This window comes from Haliotis rufescens, unplaced genomic scaffold (genome assembly GCF_023055435.1).
Source record: "Haliotis rufescens isolate VD_foot unplaced genomic scaffold, xgHalRufe1.0.p SCAF_6, whole genome shotgun sequence".
NCBI classification, from domain to species: domain Eukaryota; kingdom Metazoa; phylum Mollusca; class Gastropoda; order Lepetellida; family Haliotidae; genus Haliotis; species Haliotis rufescens.
Window position 1 is genome coordinate 6,676,271 of NW_025964334.1, and position 20,884 is coordinate 6,697,154.

General features: G+C 44.0%; 1 protein-coding gene across 3 annotated transcripts in view; it reads left to right on the forward strand.

The window, feature by feature from the left end:
- Window positions 1-20,884, forward strand: part of LOC124148796 (cytoskeleton-associated protein 5-like) — a 71,426-nt gene that overhangs the window by 40,983 nt on the left and 9,559 nt on the right. For all 3 annotated transcript variants that reach the window (XM_048385584.1, XM_048385586.1, XM_048385585.1), the window contains 20 exons: window positions 436-578; window positions 995-1,169; window positions 4,525-4,638; window positions 5,005-5,133; window positions 6,013-6,207; window positions 6,630-6,833; window positions 7,392-7,496; window positions 8,176-8,325; window positions 8,488-8,691; window positions 10,425-10,560; window positions 11,514-11,707; window positions 12,608-12,729; window positions 13,880-14,053; window positions 14,936-15,059; window positions 15,878-16,057; window positions 17,017-17,204; window positions 18,247-18,322; window positions 19,128-19,316; window positions 20,149-20,289; window positions 20,598-20,690. In XM_048385584.1, the coding sequence (XP_048241541.1) occupies window positions 436-578; window positions 995-1,169; window positions 4,525-4,638; window positions 5,005-5,133; window positions 6,013-6,207; window positions 6,630-6,833; window positions 7,392-7,496; window positions 8,176-8,325; window positions 8,488-8,691; window positions 10,425-10,560; window positions 11,514-11,707; window positions 12,608-12,729; window positions 13,880-14,053; window positions 14,936-15,059; window positions 15,878-16,057; window positions 17,017-17,204; window positions 18,247-18,322; window positions 19,128-19,316; window positions 20,149-20,289; window positions 20,598-20,690 (3,036 nt within the window). The remainder of the gene's footprint in view (window positions 1-435; window positions 579-994; window positions 1,170-4,524; window positions 4,639-5,004; window positions 5,134-6,012; window positions 6,208-6,629; window positions 6,834-7,391; window positions 7,497-8,175; window positions 8,326-8,487; window positions 8,692-10,424; window positions 10,561-11,513; window positions 11,708-12,607; window positions 12,730-13,879; window positions 14,054-14,935; window positions 15,060-15,877; window positions 16,058-17,016; window positions 17,205-18,246; window positions 18,323-19,127; window positions 19,317-20,148; window positions 20,290-20,597; window positions 20,691-20,884) is intronic.

The window sequence follows — 20,884 nt, forward strand, 5'->3', positions numbered from 1 at the left end:
AGGGTGTAAGTTAGTCACCTGTATGCCTGTATGTCCCAGAACACAGGGTGTAAGTTAGTCACCTGTATGCCTGTATGTCCCAGAACACAGGGTGTAAGTTAGTCACCTGTATGCCTGTATGTCCCAGAACACAGGGTGTAAGTTAGTCACCTGTATGCCTGTATGTCCCAGAACACAGGGTGTATGTTAGTCACCTGTACGCCTGTATGTCCCAGAACACAGGGTGTAAGTTAGTCACCTGTATGCCTGTATGTCCCAGAACACAGGGTGTAAGTTAGTCACCTGTATGCCTGTATGTCCCAGAACACAGGGTGTATGTTAGTCACCTGTATGCCTGTATGTCCCAGAACACAGGGTGTAAGTTAGTCACCTGTATGCCTGTATGTCCCAGAACACAGGGTGTAAGTTAGTCACCTGTATGCCTGTATGTCCCAGAACAAGGACCAGAAGCCCCCTGCCCCGACACGTGGAATTGTTGCTGTGGAGGAGGAGGATGAGGAGGAGAACGGTGGGGATGGTGGCGGTGGCGCAGCGGAAGAGGTCAACGTGCAGGATCTCATGCCCAGGAATGACATCTCGTATGTAGCACTGTATACTCAAGTATTGTCATCAATGTGCCTGAGTGAACCCGTAGTTTTTGTGGTAATATTTACTACTAAAAAGAAGTTATGGACCACCCAATTCTTTCATATTACTATAGTTAATCTGTCATGGCATTAACTTTTATTTTGTAGTTTAAATACTTTGTAAAGAATTTCACTGGTATTTGTTCAATCAGCTAAGTATTAGTTTGATTGATTCTTGTCTTCAAAAGGATACTTTAAAAGTTGTACTGTTATATTTTATTCTAACAGTTACCAATAAAAGGGGAAGCATGTTAATCACTGACATCCATCCAATTTGTGTAGAACTTGCTTCCAAAGAATTACAGCCCACATTAATCTGATAGTTTTTCTATATTTTCTTGATGATGACAAACATCTGTTTGTGTCAGTGAGAAGATCACAGAGGAGCTGCTGGCCGAGTTGGCTGACAAGAACTGGAAGGTTCGAGCTGAGGCGCTACAGAAGGTTATCGCCATATTGAATGAGGCCAAGTTCATCAAGTCCAGCATTGGAGAACTGGCCTCTGCATTGAAAACCAGACTCAGTGACGCAAATAAGATTTTAGTAAGTTCATGTCAACAATGTGTACAGAGTTGTTGAGATTCCCAGTAGTCCCCAGGTTATCCATGGAGATCCACAGCTTATCTTGGGGTACTTGTCACTTTATGGCCGATGTGATGTTAAATGATAACTCACTTAATTTTCTTGGGGCAACACTCAACACAAGTGGCCCATGGGTGACTTTCAGAAAATCCACAAGTGACCTACATGATATCCACAGGTGACCTACATGATATCCACGGGTGACCCACATGATATCCACGGGTGACCTACATGATATCCACGGGTGACCCACATGATATCCACAGGTGACCTACATGATATCCACGGGTGACCTACATGATATCCACGGGTGACCTACATGATATCCACGGGTGACCTCCATGTTATCCACGGGTGACCTCCATGTTATCCACGGGTGACCTCCATGTTATCCACGGGTGACCTACATGATATCCATGGGTGACCTCCATGTTATCCGCGGGTGACCCACATGATATCCATGGGTGACCTACATGATATCCACGGGTGACCTACATGATATCCATGGGTGACCTCCATGTTATCCACGGGTGACCCACATGATATCCACGGGTGACCTACATGATATCCACGGGTGACCTACATGTTATCCACGGGTGACCTACATGATATCCACTGGTGACCTACATGATATACATTGGTGACCTACATGTTATCCACGGGTGACCCACATGATATCCATGGGTGACCTACATGTTATCCACGGGGGACCCACATGATATCCACGGGTGACCTACATGATATCCACGGGTGACCCACATGATATCCACTGGTGACCTACATGATATCCACGGGTGACCTACATGATATCCATGGGTGACCCACATGATATCCATGGGTGACCTACATGTTATCCACGGGTGACCCACATGATATCCATGGGTGACCTACATGTTATCCACGGGTGACCTACATGATATCCACGGGTGACCTACATGATATCCACGGGTGACCTACATGATATCCACGGGTGACCTACATGATATCCACGGGTGACCTACATGTTATCCACGGGTGACCCACATGATATCCACGGGTCACGGGTGACCTCCATGTTATCCACGGGTGACCTACATGATATTCACGGGTGACCTACATGATATCCACGGGTGACCTACATGTTATCCATGGGTCACGGGTGACCTACATGATATCCACGGGTGACCTACCTGTTATCCACAGTCTCCACTGGTGACCTACCTGTTATCCACAGTCTCCACTGGTGACCAACACAATATCCTTGGGTGACCTACACAATATCCATTGCAACCTACATTTCCATGGTGACGTACACAATATACATGGTGACCTACACGATGTCCATGATGACCTACACAATATCCATGGTGACCTACACGATATCCACAGGTGACATGACCTACACGATATCCACGGGTGACCTACACGATATCCATAGTGACCTACATCTATGCATAGTCCAGTCAAAATCGTGTACAAAAATTGAACATCAGGTTCTTAAACAACATGGATTTCAACGTGTAGATTTCGGTCGGCTGCAGGATTTACAAAGCATGTGTATCGTCAACTGTGCGTCGACAGATATTTTCTGGTGACCTACATGATATCCATGATGACCTACACGACATCCATGGTGACCTTCACGACATCCATGGTGACCTACACGATATCCACGGGTGACTTTCATGATATATTCAGGTGACCTACATGACATCCATGATGACCAACACGATATCCATGGTGACCTACACGATATCCATGGGTGACCTACACAACATCCATGGGTGACCTACACAACATCCATGGTGACCGACACAATGTCCATGGTGACCTACATGGTATCCAGGGGACACCTTCATGATATCCATGGTGATCAACACGATATCCACGGGTAACCTTCATGATATATTCAGGTGACCAGGAGGGGTTATGCGGATAATGCCCAGGGCCTACTTGCACAAAGCAATCTTAGTGCTAAGATGAACGTAACTCCCATACTTTAGCATAGGCTTACAATTGTCTTAGCCCTAAGATCGCTTTGTGCAAGTGGGACCAGGAGATTGGTGATCCTATGTTCATCCAGGGATAATCCACCGGCATCCAAAGGTGGTCCTAAGTTGGTTCTCAGGAGATCCCGACTGTGTTATAACTGGAATACTGTTCCAAGTGGCTTTGAACCCAACTCACTCTCTCTATCGAGATGACAATTCCAAATATGGCTTCAGACAGTACTAAAATGGGTTAGCCCAGAAAAGACCAAATCTTAGCTTTGACCTCCCACATCGTGTGACTCTGACGGCATGGGTTGATACTCATCTTGTTGCCATGCAGTTGTTATTTGAAAATGCCATCATATAGCTGGTATGTACTACATCTTCTCGAGGCAAGGGAGTTAACTGACTCTAAAAGTCCAGTTTCCACCCTTGCCAGATTAATATAAGGCTGGAATTTCTGGGCTCTATTATAGCGCCACCAGTGGTTATTACGAGTTATGTCCCTTACCTGCCCCTCCTATTGATCAATTTGATTCCATCTCTCATATCACATACATTTGCTTCAAACAAAATGGTGGTGCCCAGTCAAGACAGTCTGATCGATGATCAATAGCTGTTTTGAAACAAAATACCTCGTGAAGGCATCAAATCATGTGAGAAGATAGACACAATTTTATGGATAACAATTTTTTTAATACTGTGAAAAGCGACGTTTCGGTATAGATCCTTGACAACGGTATAAGGTTCTATACCGAAACGTCGCTTTTCACAGTATTAAAGAAGTTGTTATCCATAAAATTGTGTCTATCTTGTCATCCGTAACTTCTAAGCAATGCCTATCAAACAAAATAAATCGTGAGCACCTTGATTCAAACATGAAAAGATTTGGAAAATATATGTCGACGCACAGTTGACGACGATACATATGCTTTGTAAATCCTGCAGTCGATCGAAATGTACACATTGAAATTCATGTTGTTTATGAACCAGATGTTGATTTCTTTTCACGATTTTGATTGGACTATATATGGACTTGTTAGTCCAACCAAATGATAACTCCATAATTCCAGCCTAGTTCGGCAGGGTTGGAAACTGGACTGTTACAGTGAGTTAACTCCCTTGTCCCAGAAAGATGATGTGATATTGCTACCTATGAAACCTTCTATCACTCATGTACTTATACTTATATTGAACATCAAGAGATTAATTTGCTTAATTCATTTGTACTGAAAATGTGGGAGGAGAGAAAAATAATTATTTTCTGATGACTATGCAATTTTGTCAAATCTGTCATGAAAGGGATTGATATTTACTAGACTTTAAAATGTACCATTACATTTCAGGTAAACAACACTATCGGAATCTGTCTGAGCTTGGCGACGGCGATGGGTCCTCACTGCAAGCATCACATCAAGAACATCGGACCAGGTCTCATCAGTTGTATGGCCGACGGAAAGGTAAACCACACATTGACATAGTGATAACGGTTAACAGAGTTGGAGACAGTGAAGTCAATCCTGAAACAAGCTATAGTCCTGCGTTAGAAATTGGCTCTAGTCCTGTAGCCCTTGCCAAAGTTAAGGTATCATGAGGATGAGTAAAAATTTGCCACTTTTATAGGTTTTCATTATAAGGGCAAGTGGACTAAAACTGTGGTGTTACCCACCGTGATATTGGTGGTATATTGCTAAAAACACTCTCACTCACTCACTCACTCACTCATTCATTCACTCACTCACTCACTCACTCACTCACTCACTCACTCACTCACTCACTCACTCACTCACTCACTCACTCACACATGTTCCCTCTCTTCCTCACAGCCTCAGGTCCGGGCAGCGACGGTGAACGCCCTGAACGCTTGGGTGGATCAGTGCACCCTGACTCCCCTGGTGGAGAGCGAGGCCATCTTTGACGGACTGAAGACAGAAAACCCCAACCTTAGAACAGAGGTAAGATATTTACCACGTTAACATTCAGACCCTAGCACATACGTTTACCTTATTTTAACTTTTGAAGCCCGTACTTTTGTTTATCACAAAAATATCATTGCGATAAGCCAATCTGATCAACTTGGTGTATAAACTTTCAATAAGCATGGTAAGTTTCATACAGTTATTCAGTGGTTGACGGGATCGGGTTGTCAGGCTCACTGACTTGGTTGATGCATGTAATCATATCCCAGTTGTCTGGTTCATGATGTCAATCACTGGATTGTCTGGTCCAGGCTCCAATTTTTACAGATCGCCATCATATAGCTTGAATTTTGCTGAGTTTGGCATTACTCAATAAACAAACTTGCCCAAAGACTATTGACTAAACAAACATGGTTGCAAATCATTGGGCGCTATGTAATGAATGGTGCAGTTCACACAGGAAATGTATTGATACACTGTTTCTAAACCTATTCTAGTGAATGTAGTATGGTATTAAATTAATATGTGTATTGAATGTTTTTGAAGTTGTTTATTCAGAATTGGTTTATGCTGTGGATCGTGTCGATGTCTGCTTATTTCCACTTCCTATTTCAGCTGTTGAACACTGTACTGTCTATTTTATGACACTTTACTGCCTATGTCAGCTGTTGAACACTGTACTGTCTATTTTATGACACTTTACTACCTATTTCAGCTGTTGAACACTGTACTGTCTATTTTATGACACTTTACTGCCTATTTCAGCTGTTGAACACTGTACTGTCTATTTTATGACACTTTACTGCCTATTTCAGCTGTTGAACACTGTACTGTCTATTTTATGACACTTTACTGCCTATTTCAGCTGTTGAACACTGTACTGTCTATTTTATGACACTTTACTGCCTATTTCAGCTGTTGAACTGGTTGGTGGAAAAACTTCCCACTCACAGAGTCCTTCCCACAGAGCTGAGGATGTGCGTGCCAGTTGTCCTTGCCTGTCTGGAGGACCGGAACGCTGATGTCCGCAAGAAAGCCCAGGAATCTCTCGTCCCATTCATGATTCATACAGGCTATGATTCATTCTTTAAAGCTACCTCAAAGCTAAAGGTAACTTCGCATTCTCCAGGTGATAGTGCAGAGTAGACTCAGATTTTTATTGGCCAGAATCACGTATCTGGAATATTGCTTCCAGACTGTCACTTCACTCCTTGGCAGAGTTAAAGAACATGTACTGTCATAAAATCATGGGTGATGTTGAAAGTGACACTAATGTTGAATTTGTATGGTGTAATCTTCAAGGATGGTAGGGTAGCATCATGGTTTATAGGTTTGTGTTGGATTCCCCACTTGCATTCTTGCTCAACCAAGCTGTGAAATAGCTTGAAATTTGAATTAAACCGCGTAAAACTATCGTCACTCTCAAAGATGTATTTTTCCTTTCAATTTCACTGAGCTTGAAGTGATTTTGAAAAAATAAAAATAAAGGTTGCGTTAATAATCTGTGTCTGACATCCTACCTTTTCCTTCAGCCGGCATCCAAGGATCAGATCGTGAAGATCATCGAGGCTGCGCGGGCGAATCTCCCTGCTAAGGCACCTAAAGGCAAGAAGGCAAGTGCCCCTGCTGCAGCACCACCTCCATCAGCGTCATCACGGTTTGACGAGCCGGAGGAGCCAGCTAAACAAGCCAAGGCCGAGCCCAAGTCAAAGGCGGTGAAGGGCAAGGGAGCCAAGGTGAGATAATTAGGAGTGACACCACTTAAGTAAATAGCTTCCTTGCAGAGTTGTGTCCCTTGACAAAATTGTGTTTTGTTCCTTGCTGTGCCAAGATGTTGTTGGTTCAAATCACAAATTTGTCCCCTTCATTGTCATTTGTCGTTACTGTGTCGTTTACCCCATCCTGTTTCCCCTTTGTTTATGCTCCAACATGCCATCACTGATGAATAGAATATCCCCCACTGTTAAATGTTGTTGTTGTCTTCTTCTTGAAGAGTGGGCAGGGCTGGCCCAGTCATCTAAGGCACCGCAATTAGCTTTTCAAAGGTGCATCCATTGGACCCACCAGAAACTTACGATGGTGGGTTCGAATCCTGGTTTGCCCTGATTATGTTTCTAGATTTGTTTGCATCATTATTGTGCTCCTGGGTTTCACCAAAGTGGTAAACATCTGAGACCTGCATTACTTCGGGCTTTTCTCCTTCATTATGTGGAATACTGTTATAAGCGACACTAAACACTACTCACTCACTCACTCACTCTCTCACGCTTGAAGAAATCCTCTTCTGTTCCCAGGCTCCTGCCTCATCAGGGAAGAAGAAGGAGGAAGAGGAGACTGGTCCCCCCATTACACTCATGGTCCCCAAGGAGCAGAGGTTCAAGGATGAGAAAAACATGAAGGTCTGTTACTAACTGCATATATATTTATTCTCCATTCAGGCACAGGGGACAGGATAGACCTATAACTTACCAATACCCAGCCATTATATTTTGTTATGTTATTAACGGGGCGGTTGGGTAGCCTAGTGGTTAAAGCATTTGCAAAAGGTTCTGTGATCATAAACTCATATATACTACTCCAAGTGAACTTCTTTAAGTTTAACTTCTTTTGACCGAGGGCGGTCAGGTAGCCTAGTGGTTAAAGCGTTCGCTCGTCACGCTGAAGACCCGGGTTCGATTCCTGACATAGGTACAATGTGTGAAGCCCATTTCTGGTGTCCCCGCCCGGATGTTGCAGGAATATTGCTAAAAGCGGAGCAAAACCTTACTCACTCAAAGAAATTAATACACAACTTAAGCATTAACATTAACGAAAAATAAAATAAAAATGAAAATATTCATAATTGCTTGTGGCAACATCCATTGTGGTAGCAATTTGACAAACATGGAGTATATTTCATGTCCTGCCCACTAATGTCCTCCGTCTCTTTAGCTTTCCTCACACATGTAGCTGCCTGATGTAACTGAAATACTGTTTGAAGCAGTGTTAAACTCACTTACTCACTCACTCACTCACTCACTCACTCACTCACTCACTCACTCACTCACTCACTCACTCACTCACTCACTCACTCATCAGGTGCTGAAGTGGAACTTCCTGGAGGTGCGCGGGGAATATGTGGAGCAGCTGCGCACACAGATGGAGAAGAACTTCAGCAAGAGCACCATGGACCAGTTGTTCCACAACGACTTCAAGTTCCACATCAAAGCCATCCAGGTGTTCATCAAGGTAGGCCCAGCCCAGAGGAGCTGTTTCAATCAATACATATGTTAGGATGGAACAAACATTTGTGTGTTTGTGTTTTGTATAAAGAAACAGCCCTTGATGATGTTGAACTGATCCTAACCTTCCTGATCTGTGCCTGACCTGTGCAAGTGTTGATGTTTCCAGTGCCTCGACACGCACACAGAGGAGACTGTGGGAAACCTGGACCTGATCCTCAAGTGGATTACGCTGCGGTTCTACGACACCAACCCCAGTATGCTGAACAAGGCCCTGGAGTTCCTGGATAAGTTGTTCTCCATGCTGGCCGACTCCGACTACCACCTGGCCGACATCGAGGCCATTTCTTTCATACCTTATCTTGTCCTCAAGGTACGTTGTCACACCTTATCTCGCCCTCAAGGTACGTTGTCACACCTTATCTCAGCCTCAAGGTAGGTTGTCACACCTTATCGTGTCCTCAAGGTACGTTGTCACACCTTATCTTGTCCTCAAGGTAGGTTGTCACACCTTATCGTGTCCTCAAGGTACGTTGTCACACCTTATCTCGCCTTCAAGGTAGGTTGTCACACCTTATCTTGTCCTCAAGGTAGGCTGTAACACCTTATCTTGCCCTCAAGGTAGGCTGTCACACCTTATCTTGTCCTCAAGGTAGGCTGTCACACCTTATCTTGTCCTCAAGGTAGGCTGTCACACCTTATCTTGTCCTCAAGGTAGGCTGTCACACCTTATCTTGCCCTCAAGGTAGGCTGTCACACCTTATCTTGTCCTCAAGGTACGTTGTCACACCTTATCTTGTCCTCAAGGTACGTTGTCACACCTTATCTTGTCCTCAAGGTACGTTGTCACACCTTATCTTGTCCTCAAGGTAGGCTGTCACACCTTATCTTGTCCTCAAGGTACGTTGTCACACCTTATCTTGTCCTCAAGGTACGTTGTCACACCTTATCTTGTCCTCAAGGTACGTTGTCACACATTATCTCGCCCTGAAGGTACGTTGTCACACCTTATCTTGCCCTCAAGGTAGGCTGTCACACCTTATCTTGTCCTCAAGGTACGTTGTCACACCTTATCTTGCCCTCAAGGTAGGCTGTCACACCTTATCTTGTCCTCAAGGTAGGCTGTCACACCTTATCTTGTCCTCAAGGTACGTTGTCACACCTTATCTCGCCCTCAAGGTACGTTGTCACACCTTATCTTGCCCTCAAGGTAGGCTGTCACACCTTATCTTGTCCTCAAGGTACGTTGTCACACCTTATCTTGTCCTCAAGGTAGGCTGTCACACCTTATCTTGTCCTCAAGGTACGTTGTCACACCTTATCTTGCCCTCAAGGTAGGCTGTCACACCTTATCTTGTCCTCAAGGTAGGCTGTCACACCTTATCTTGTCCTCAAGGTACGTTGTCACACCTTATCTCGCCCTCAAGGTAGGCTGTAACACCTTATCTTGCCCTCAAGGTAGGCTGTCACACCTTATCTTGTCCTCAAGGTACGTTGTCACACCTTATCTTGTCCTCAAGGTAGGCTGTCATGCTGGCTGTCTCCTTTACACCATACCTGTCCCTGAACATCATATTTCAGAAGACCAGTAACAAAAGGGCAGTCACAACATGTAACCTGTCACTCGTGAAGATCTGGGTTAGAATAGGTCTTCAGCAACCAATGCCTGAGTAAGAGGCGACTATGCTTGTCATTAGAGGTGACTAACAAGATCAGGTGGTCATGTTCACTGACTTGGTGGATGCATGTCATCATATCCCAATTGCGTTGATCGATGGTCATGACATCAATCACTGGATTGTCTGGTCCGGACTCTTTTATTTGCAGACCGCGATCATATAGCTGGAATATTGTTGAGAGTGGAATTAAACAACAAAAACAAAAATCTGCCTAAGAGATGGCATGGATTGTTGTACACGCTGTCTACCTCTGGTTTTGCTGGCTCAGATTCTTCTTTACAGTCTTGTGTAATATGGCGCGAATGTTGCTGCCTCACTTACCTTCAGATGTCTGTTCTTCATACCATTACGAGTCATTACGATTATGACTGTGGCTCTCTAATAATGAACGGTGAAGTGTAGCTACAACTTATGCCTTGTATTACAGGTGGGGGAATCTAAAGACAACGTACGGCGTGAAGTGCGGAAAATCTTCAAGCTCATCTGCAAGGTGTACCCGGCCAGCAAGATGTTCTCACATCTCATCGATGGCCTCAAGTCAAAGAACTCCAAACAGAGAGCAGGTGTGCACTGATTTCATTCTTTGGTTAACTAGGGGCGGTCGGGTAGCCTAGTGGTTAAAGCGTTCGCTTGTCACGCCGAAGACCCGGGTTCAATTCCCGACATGGGTACAATGTGTGAAGCCCATTTCTGGTGTCCCCCGCCGTGATATTGCTGGAATATTGCTAAAAGCGGCGTAAAACCATACTCACTCACTCACTCACTTTAGTTAACTAGAATTGATGAAGTTTTTAACTTTTGGCTTGCGAAATTTTTATAATCCCCTCGGCATATAATGCTAGGGAATATAGCCATCATCTGGTCTGTCCGTCTATCCATCCGTATTTTGTTTCCGGACTGTAACTTGAAAACTTTGAAATATTTTGCATCCAAACTTAGATGTATTAATCAGGGGCTGAAGTGGTGCCTTTTGCTATTTAGGATTTTTTATAAATTTATCTTTTCCCTGTTTCCATGGCAATAAGTTTGACTTTGACTCTGTTCATAGTGGTGTGTTTGTCCCCAGCCACATCATACCAAAAGACGTTAAAAGATGGTACTTGATGTTACCCTGTCGCTTTGCATTAAGGGGCTAAAACAAGGACTGATGTGCTCGAAGTCAGTGCACTGTGCCTGAGTGGGTATCCATGTTAATGGTATCTCAGTGGGCTTGCACTAGCAGCGACCACGTACCCATTCACATCACTGTACAAGTGTAATATTCTTGGACACGAGTTAAAACCTCATTTCACCTCACCCCATCCTTGTATGAGTCACTTGTGCTTCTAGTGCAATGTAGTTCTAGTAGAAAGTAGTGCTCAAATGTGAACAAGAACACTCTGCTCATAAAATGACACGTGTAACTAATTTGTCATTATGAGTTTCCAAATCATTGAGACTGGCCTTTCAGATCGCAACATTATGTTTGAAAAATGATACGTGTGTTCATGTAACATGCTGCTCGCTGTCCGTACAGAGTGTCTGGATGAGCTGGGGAGCCTCATTGAGTCGTACGGCATCACCATATGTCAGCCGTCTCCGGCCCACGCCCTCAAGATCATCGCCCAGCAGATCAGTGACCGGGACACATCTGTCAGGAATGCAGCCCTCAACACGGTTTTAACAGCACACACTATCCTGGGCGACGGGCTCTACAAGTACATAGGCCACGTGAGTATCTAGAGACCTGAGTCAGGCTGAGACACTGAAAAGCAGAATATAAGCTGGGGTACTGTTGTGAATTCTTCATCTATGTACTAAATACATGTTTCCCCCCGAGAAGGTCGGGGTAGAGAATAGGTCTTCAGCAATCCATGTGTGCCTAAAGAGGCGACTAACAGGATCAGGGCCCACTTGCACAAAGCGATCTTAGCGCTAAGATGATCGTAATTCCCATACTTTAACATAGGCTTACAATAGTTGTAGCGCTAAGATCGCTTTGTGCAAGTGGGCCCAGGTGGTCAGGCTCGCTAACTTGGTTGATGCATGTCATCGTATCCCAATTGCATGGATCGATGCTCATATCAATCACTGGATTGTCTGGTCCACGCTTGATTATTTACAGACCGCCATCCTATAGCTGGAATATTGCTGAGTGCGGCAAACAAACAAACATTGCAACTATGCCCTACTTACAGACAGTTGTAAATTCTGGTGGGTGTTTGATAAACAAGAGTAGCTACGTAAACTAGCAACATGAATTGCATGGAGAGTACATAGAAAATAATTTCGTCAGCAAATCATTAGGCACTAATGTAAACTTTGAAGAGATGACTCAAGGTCATTAAGGAATGTGGAAGTAGCAATGATGACAAACACTCTCTCTGTCGGAAGGCAAAAGACTTAAGTACTTACAACAACAAAAAATACCAGCTAATTATAAAATTTCACTTTTGTTTAAATAAGAAAATATTTTATTGTTTGGGGTGTACTGTGCTTCTTTACTGAGACTTTTGAAGATTGTAATTGAGCAATAGGACCCTTCAGATGATCCAGTCAAAAATCAATGCAAACAAATGTGAACTTTGTCATCAAGTCATGTGGGATTGAAAGTGTGGTATTTTGTTGTAGTTGGCAGAGAAGGATCAGAGTCTTCTGGAAGAGAGAATCAAGAGGTCAGCAAAGACCAGACCACCTCCAAAACAGGAAGAAAGGCCGAAGACAGCACCACTAACACAGAAAACTATGTCCCAGTGAGTAGCAGTGTTATTTATAGTGTGCAGGTGCCCCTCTCACACTACAACTGTGTCCCAGTGAGTGGCAGTGTTATTCATAGTGTGCAGGTGCCCCTCTCACTCTACAACTATGTCCCAGTAAGTGGCAGTGTTATTCATAGTGTGAAGGTGCCCCTCTCACACTACATCTGTGTCCCAGTGAGTGGCAGTGTTATTCATAGTGTGCAGGTGCCCCCCTCACACTACAACTGTGTCCCAGTGAGTGGCAGTGTTATTCATAGTGTGCAGGTGCCCCTCTCACACTACAACTGTGTCCCAGTGAGTGGCAGTGTTATTCATAGTGTGGAGGTGCCCCCCTCACACTACAACTGTGTCCCAGTGAGTGGCAGTGTTATTCATAGTGTGCAGGTGCCCCCCTCACACTAAAACTGTGTCCCAGTGAGTGGCAGTGTTATTTATAGTGTTTAGGTGCCCCTCTCACACTACAACTGTGTCCTAGTGAGTGGCAGTGTTATTTATAGTGTGCAGGTGCCCCCCTCACACTACAACTGTGTCCCAGTGAGTGGCAGTGTTATTCATAGTGTGCAGGTGCCCCTCTCACACTACAACTATGTCCCAGTGAGTGGTAGTGTTATTTATAGTGTGCAGGTGCCCCTCTCACACAACTATGTCCCAGTGAGTGGCAGTGTTATTCATAGTGTGAAGGTGCCCCTCTCACACAACTATGTCCCAGTGAGTGGCAGTGTTATTCATAGTGTGAAGGTGCCCCTCTCACACTACAATTGTGTCCTAGTGAATGGCAGTGTTATTCATAACTGCAGGTGCCCCTCTCACACTACAACTGTGGTTATTCATAGTTATTCGGGTGGTCAGGCTTGCTGCGCTGACTTGGTTGATGCTTGTCATCGATCCCAATTGCGTGGATCGATGCTCATGATATTAATCACTGGATTGTCTGGTCCAGACTCGATTATTTACAGACCGCTGTCATATAGCTGGAACATTGCTGAGTGCGGCGTAAAACAACAAACCAACCAACCAACCTAGTCCAAACTTGATTATTTAGAGGCTGCATGATAAAGCTGCACTGGCATTAATCAACATTCACTTGTGACAGATCTATTTTATTTGGTTCTTTCGTTATGTTTTTATCACTACCATTTTCCAGACCCAATATTCCTCGTGCCAACTCTGCGATGCAGAAGTCTTCCTCCTCCAACTCCGTGAAGCGCGAGTTTGCTCTGGACATCGACACGGAGCCCACCAATTCCTACGACATGCCACAGCTGATTCAGCACGATCTAGATGACATCTACGAGCCGGTCAAACTACCCAAGATTAAGTGAGAGCCTGTTTACCTTTGTCTTTGCAGGCATGCATGTATATAAGGCAGGAAACTGAACTGTACAAACACTCAAGACGTATTCTTTTGTAGAAATAATTCCGTAAATAGCATACAAGTAGTTTAGACTTATTTTTATTTGCCTCTTCTATTCTTGATGGAGTAGGGGCTGTCGTGTAGCCTAGTGGTTAAAGCGTTCGCTCGTCACACCGAAGACCCTGGTTTGATTCCCGACATCGTTAAAATTTGTGAAGCCCATTTCTGGTATCCCCCTCCATGATATTGCTGGAATATTGCAAAAAGCAGCGTAAAACCATACTCGCTCACTCTTGATTGAGTAGGAAAATAGATACATGTAAAATATTTTTGACAATAATTTTTTATTTATAATTGATCAGATACATTGTACGTTATTTCTGGCAATTGCAATCCTCTTATAAGAGAAGCTTTCTCTGAAACATGCAAGTATACAGGCATGTCACTGTAACAGAACTATATATCCTGCATTTGAACAGATCCAGCATTTACTTTCCCCCCCCCCCCCCACACACACACACACACACTTAACTGACAGACACAGAGAGTTGTATGCTAAATAACTTGTACTAATGAGGTACACCTATTTATATGTATTTTGATCAACCCAAACAAATTGGTTGACAATAATTTCTATTAAGGTTAAAAAAGCAATTGCAACATCCTTGGCACTAAAGCATTTAATGCTTCGGGGAAATGAGTTGACACGGTATGTTTCTGTTAAAACAGGTAATGTACAAAGTACAAGATTGAATGTTGAAAATTGAAAAAGTATTTCTGTATGTCTATTATATACACACTTGTCTTCACTACGTGTTAGAATGATGCAACGTTTGTCTCCCACAGAGCCAGGCCCCCATCTCCCTCGATGAAGCTGCTCAACTCCAACGATGCTGCGGCAACCATTGGCTTCGTCATATCACAGATCACCAGTCCCGACATCACAACATGTATTCAAGCCCTGGTCCAGGTGATCACCAAGTGACACTGTCCACTGTAGGGGGAGGGGCAGGGGGAGGGGCAGTGGGAGGGGCAGTGGGCTAGCCTAGGGGTTAAAACCATCGTTTCATTGGCTGTTTTCTCCTCCAAGTTGAAAAGATTTCTTATTTACCATGTTGACCTGATGCCTCAAACAGGCTGACGAGTTTGTAATTTTCCCCAGATTTGAAATGTTTGTCATTCATGGACGTGTACTCTTATGTTATCAATCTTATCGTAGCTATGGGTGGTGGCGTAGCCTTGTGGTTAAAGTGTTCGCTCATCACCCCAAAGACCCAGGTTCGATTCCTGACATGGCTACAATGGGTGAAGCCCATTTCTGGATGTCCCCCGCCGTGATATTGCTGGAATATTGATCAAAGTGGCATAAAACCATACTCACTCACTCAATCTTGTGTGAAGAAATAAAGAATCACTGCCTGTCGCCTGAGCTTAAAAAACATACTTTTGAGGTTTGTGTAGACAAAATCTGTGACCGGTGGGTCCTTAAACATAGTAATGGATAAGTATACAAATGTAAACAATTTTTAGGTTTTGCTAAAAGAATTTACTTATCCTGCATTACTCCTTAATGCATCTCTACCGACAGTTTGGAGGTGGGTAAACCTTCAGAAATACAGAAACCTCAATAATTCACACCCTGAAAACACAACACAAGTTGGTTGATAAACCTTGAAGAGGAAAAGTTCATTGTCGTAAGGTAAGCAGTGAATGCATTAAGGAGTAATGCAGGATAAGTATACAACTGTAAAAAATATCTAGATATTTTTTATTTTTTATTTCCTCCAGGTTGATGAGGTGTTGAAGGACGAGGAGAGGGCAGAGATCATGGCGGGTCACGTGGACCAGCTGCTGCTGACGCTGTCCATGCAGTTCAAGATGGTGTACTCCACCCACATGGGGGACGAGGACACCCCGAAGGACGACGTGGTCAGACTCTACAGATGTCTGCTGGGAACACTACTAGCAGTGAGTAGTGAATTGCTTGTTTGTAAGGATCACATGTAGTCAGGGAGGGTTTTATGTTGGACCAGACTCCGTGGGATGCAGTATTGTGAAAAGTAGCCTTAAAATATAATGTCTTACTTGCTACTTAGTTTCGCACCGCCTCCGTGGTCTAGTGGTAGAGCGTCCGCCCGGAGAGCGCAAAGTCCGGGGTTCGATCCCCGGCAGCATCATACCAAAAGACATTGAAAGATGGTACTTGTTGTTACGCTGGCTTACGCTCGGCATTAAGGGGCTGAAACAAGGACTGATCGGCTCAGGGTATACTGTGTCTGAGTGGGGTATTCATGTTAAACTGCGGCATGGTATCTCAGTGGGCTAGCACTAAAAATCGGCATCAGTCCAGACTAGTACAAGCAGACACGCACACACACACACCTTGAGAAACAAATGACAAGATTTTTTTAAATTGCTTTGCTAACTTAGTTTTGAGATGTGTTGGTTTTCTAAAGACTTTTTTTTTTTAAGTTTCACAGATTGTGCTAGTGGAACAAAAGTAATACATTATCATTTTGTGTGTTTTTTCCAATGCAAACGTCCATTCAATAGGTTAAGCTGCAAGATCGATGAGACAAGCCGTGGCACACAGGGCAACATGTTCAGAATTTTTAAACTTATTCTATCTCACACTATGCATTTCTTCTTTCCTCTTCGATCCTATGTGGAAACATGGTTTCCAGCCTCTCAAAAATAATTCATCCGAACACATCCCAGCAACTCCGTAAGATTGAAAAAGAAATCCATAGTGTGAGATAGGATGAGAATATAAATAGACAATTTATTTTAAAATTTTCATTTACCTTATGATGAAAAGAACAAAACTATGTGAAATCTCCACATACAAGCCACATTGTTTTCAAGAAGACAAGAAATTTTAAAGAAATAAACTGTTTGGCCTCAGTGTGGATGACTCTTTGCTCCAGATCCTCCAGACCCAGCGTCTGGCCAAGAAGGCTGGCAAGGACATCCTGAAGGACGTGGTCAACTCACTAATCACCATCCTGCTGGACAGTCGCCTGATGGAGCTGGAGGAGGGGCCCCAGGTCGTCCGCTCCGTCAACGTCACCGTCGTCAAGATCGTCGAGAAGACCGACCACACCAGCATCACAGGGTGGGTCACTTGTTCTGAAACACATTGGTTACAGAGGCCCATTGGATTCCGGATTGGAATTGGTCCTCAGTGACCTAATTTGGTCGTAGAGGCGACCAAATGGATCAGATGTTTTCAGGCTCAGTGATTGTTGATGGTGTGTCAACGTACCCCAACAGTGGGGATCGTTGTTCACAATATCAGTCTCTGGTTTATTTACAGGCTGCCATCATATAGCTGGAATATTCAGGGATGAGAATCTTCCGTGAATTTTAGTGACCACAAATTTGTTTACTTCTTTGCTTCCCCCCTAAACACCCCCAAATTATTTACCACGCTCCATTGCCAAGAAGTTTCAGCCGAAAAGGAAAATATCCATTCTCATCCCTGAATATTACTGAGTGCAGCATAAAACAATATGCACACAAATGTATTATTTTAGCATTTGAGAGAAGTAATTACTGTATGTAACTACAGAGCCATTATCAATCGGTATCTGCACACACTACTATGATGTACCCTACATGAGACTTATTTGTGGCATTGAAATCATTCATGTTCAGAGAAACGAAACATATGGTCCTTTGTCATGGAAATAACAAAAATATCATAGCAACAGATTTAGATTCAGTCTTGTGTATACTTTGAAAATGATGATGATATGGGCTGTTCTGTAGTGATAACATTCAACTATCTAGTTAGCTACTGACTGGGGCCGGTGAAGATCCAGTGTAGAATAGGTCTTCAGCAACCCATGCTTGCTGTAAAAGACAACTATGTTTTTTTGTAAGAGGTGACTAACACAATCGGGTTGTCAGGCTTGCTGACTTGAATGATGCATGTCATCGTATCCCAATTGTGTGGATCGATGCTCATGATATCACTATATTGTCTGGTCCAGACTCGATTATTTACACACCGCTGCCAAATAGCTGGAATATTGCTGAGTGCAGAATTGAAGAACAAACAAACTGATTGGGGCTGGCAGACTAGTGCAAGTTTGCATCCCTGCCTTTGTTGAATACAGTGTGAGCTCGGCTTAGATGGTGGTGTTTGCTTTCAGTGCCCTGATTCGGCTCCTACAAGACTGTGTGAGCAGTGAGACATGCACCAGCAAGTTCCTAGACCTCATCATGAAGGTAGGCACCTCGTGTCCATGTTTGCTGTGAATTTCAGTGCTAATGTGTAGCATAGCTTGCCACACCAAAAACTGAGTTTGATTCCCTATATGGCCCCCACATGACCCCCACATGACCCCCACATGACCCCAACATGGGCTCTACATGGCCCCAACATGGCCTCTACATGGCGTCGACATGGCCTCTACATGGCGTCTCCATGGTCCCCACATGGCCTCTACATGGCCTCCTCATGGCCTCTACATGGCGTCTCCATGGGCCCTACATGGCCTCCACATGGCGTCTCCATGGTCCCCACATGGCCTCTACATGGCCTCCTCATGGCCCCAACATTGCGTCCACATGGCCCCAACATGGTCTCTACATGGCGTCCACATGACCCCAACATGGCCTCCACATGGCCCCAACATGGCCCCCAACATGGTCTCTACATGGCTTCCACATGACCCCAACATGGCCCCACATGGCCCCACCTGGCCTCCACATGGCCCCACATGGCCCCAACATGGCCCCACATGGCCTCCCCTGCCATATTATTTCTGGAATTTTGCTAAAAGCCGCGAAAAACTATATTCACTCACGCTTCATGGGTACAATATGTGAAACCCTTGTAGTGGCTTGAATATTTTAGAAGTGGCTTAAGACCACTAAACATTGTAGGTTGAAAAATCATGCACAACTGATAAATGACAAACAATCCAAAATTGCTAAGAAAGTTCATAATATTCCAGGTGTCATCAGACAAATAGTGGATGACATGTTATACTTCTGATTTTAATTCACATTCCACGTTGGTGTGTTGCAGTGTCTGTGGAAGATGATCCGGATGTTGCCCGACATCATCAATGACCTGAACGTGGATCGCATCCTCATGGACTGCCATCTCTTCCTGCGTGCGTTCCCCTCCAGCTCCTGGAAGGACAAGGGGAGTGACCTCCCCTTGAGGACCATCAAAACCATTTTACATTCCCTGGCTCGACTCAAGGGTCATAAGGTCAGTTCATATTGGGTCGACTCAAGGGTCATAAGGTCAGTTCATATTGGCTCGACTCAAGTATCGTAAGGTCAGTTCATATTGGCTTGATGTAAGGGTCATAAGGTCAGTTCATAATGGATGTATATTGGATGTTTCTCATTACATCTTGATCCATGTGAGTAGATAACACAGCTTTCAAGTTGAAAATGTTTTTCGAATGTTCTATGAAGGAACACTTAGAGAATATGTTTGTCACATTGGTATGTAAGTAGTGTATGACATTGTTCTGTCGGTGCAGAATCTGTACCAGGCTGGGATGATCAAGAGCTAGGTGGTGACGTTGGTTGTGTGTTGCGTATGACGTTGGTTGTGTGTGACGTTGGTTGTGTGTTGTGTATGACATTGGTTGTGTTGTGTATGACATTGTTCTGTCGGTGCAGAATCTGTACCAGGCTGGGATGATCGAGAGCTAGGTGGTGACGTTGGTTGTGTGTTGTGTATGACGTTGGTTGTGTGTGGTGTATGACATTGGTTGTGTTGTGTATGACATTGTTCTGTCACTGCAGATTCTGTATCACACTGGGATGATCGAGAGTTAGGTGGTGACGTTGGTTGTGTTGTGTATGACATTGTTCTGTCACTGCAGATTCTGTACCACACCGGGATGATCGATAGATAGCTGGTGACATTGGTTGTGTCTTGTGTATGACATTGGTTGTGTTGTGTATGACATTGTTCTGTCACTGCAGATTCTGTACCACACTGGGATGATCGAGAGCTAGGTGGTGACGTTGGTTGTGTGGTGTATGACATTGGTTGTGTTGTGTATGACATTGTTCTGTCACTGCAGATTCTGTACCACACTGGGATGATCGAGAGCTCCGAGAACTCCGAGGTGGAGGCATACCTCCAGAAGGTTCTCAAAAACGATGTCGCTGCCACAAATGCTAAAAATGATGAGCTGAATGACAACAGGGAGAAGACACCAAAGGTTAGAAAATAAATACAATATATAAATAAGAACACACCTTGAAAATTATCAGATGCAGAGCTTGTTAAAATCGTGTTGGTGATTGGTGACATGTTGGTATGTTTCTTATTTCCTTGAGGTAGCCTAGTGGTTAAAGTGTTCGCTCGTCACACCGAAGACCCAGGTTCGATTCCCAACATGGGTAAATATGTAAAGCCCATATCTGGTGTTCCCCAATGTGATATTGCTGGAATATTGCTAAAAGCTGTGTAAAATCAGATCGCTCACTCACTCATTTATTTCCTTGAGACTTTTTCTTTCTTTTTCAGAGTTCAACAAAAACGAAAAGATTCTCCAAAACAACACATGACATGTTGGCAGAGATTTTCAAGAAGATTGGTGCCAAGGAAAACACTAAAGAGGTGAGCATGGACTAACTACTGATTTACGGCATGGTGATTTGTATGGGTGTGATCATTCCTCAATGTTTAGTTAATTGTTTACCCAACTGTTTACCCAACTCATGGTTCCGTCATTGCCTAGCCCCTTTGTCAGTGTTGCCAAATGTCACAAGAAAAGTGTTATTTGATGGATCACAACTTAAGTCATCACTAGT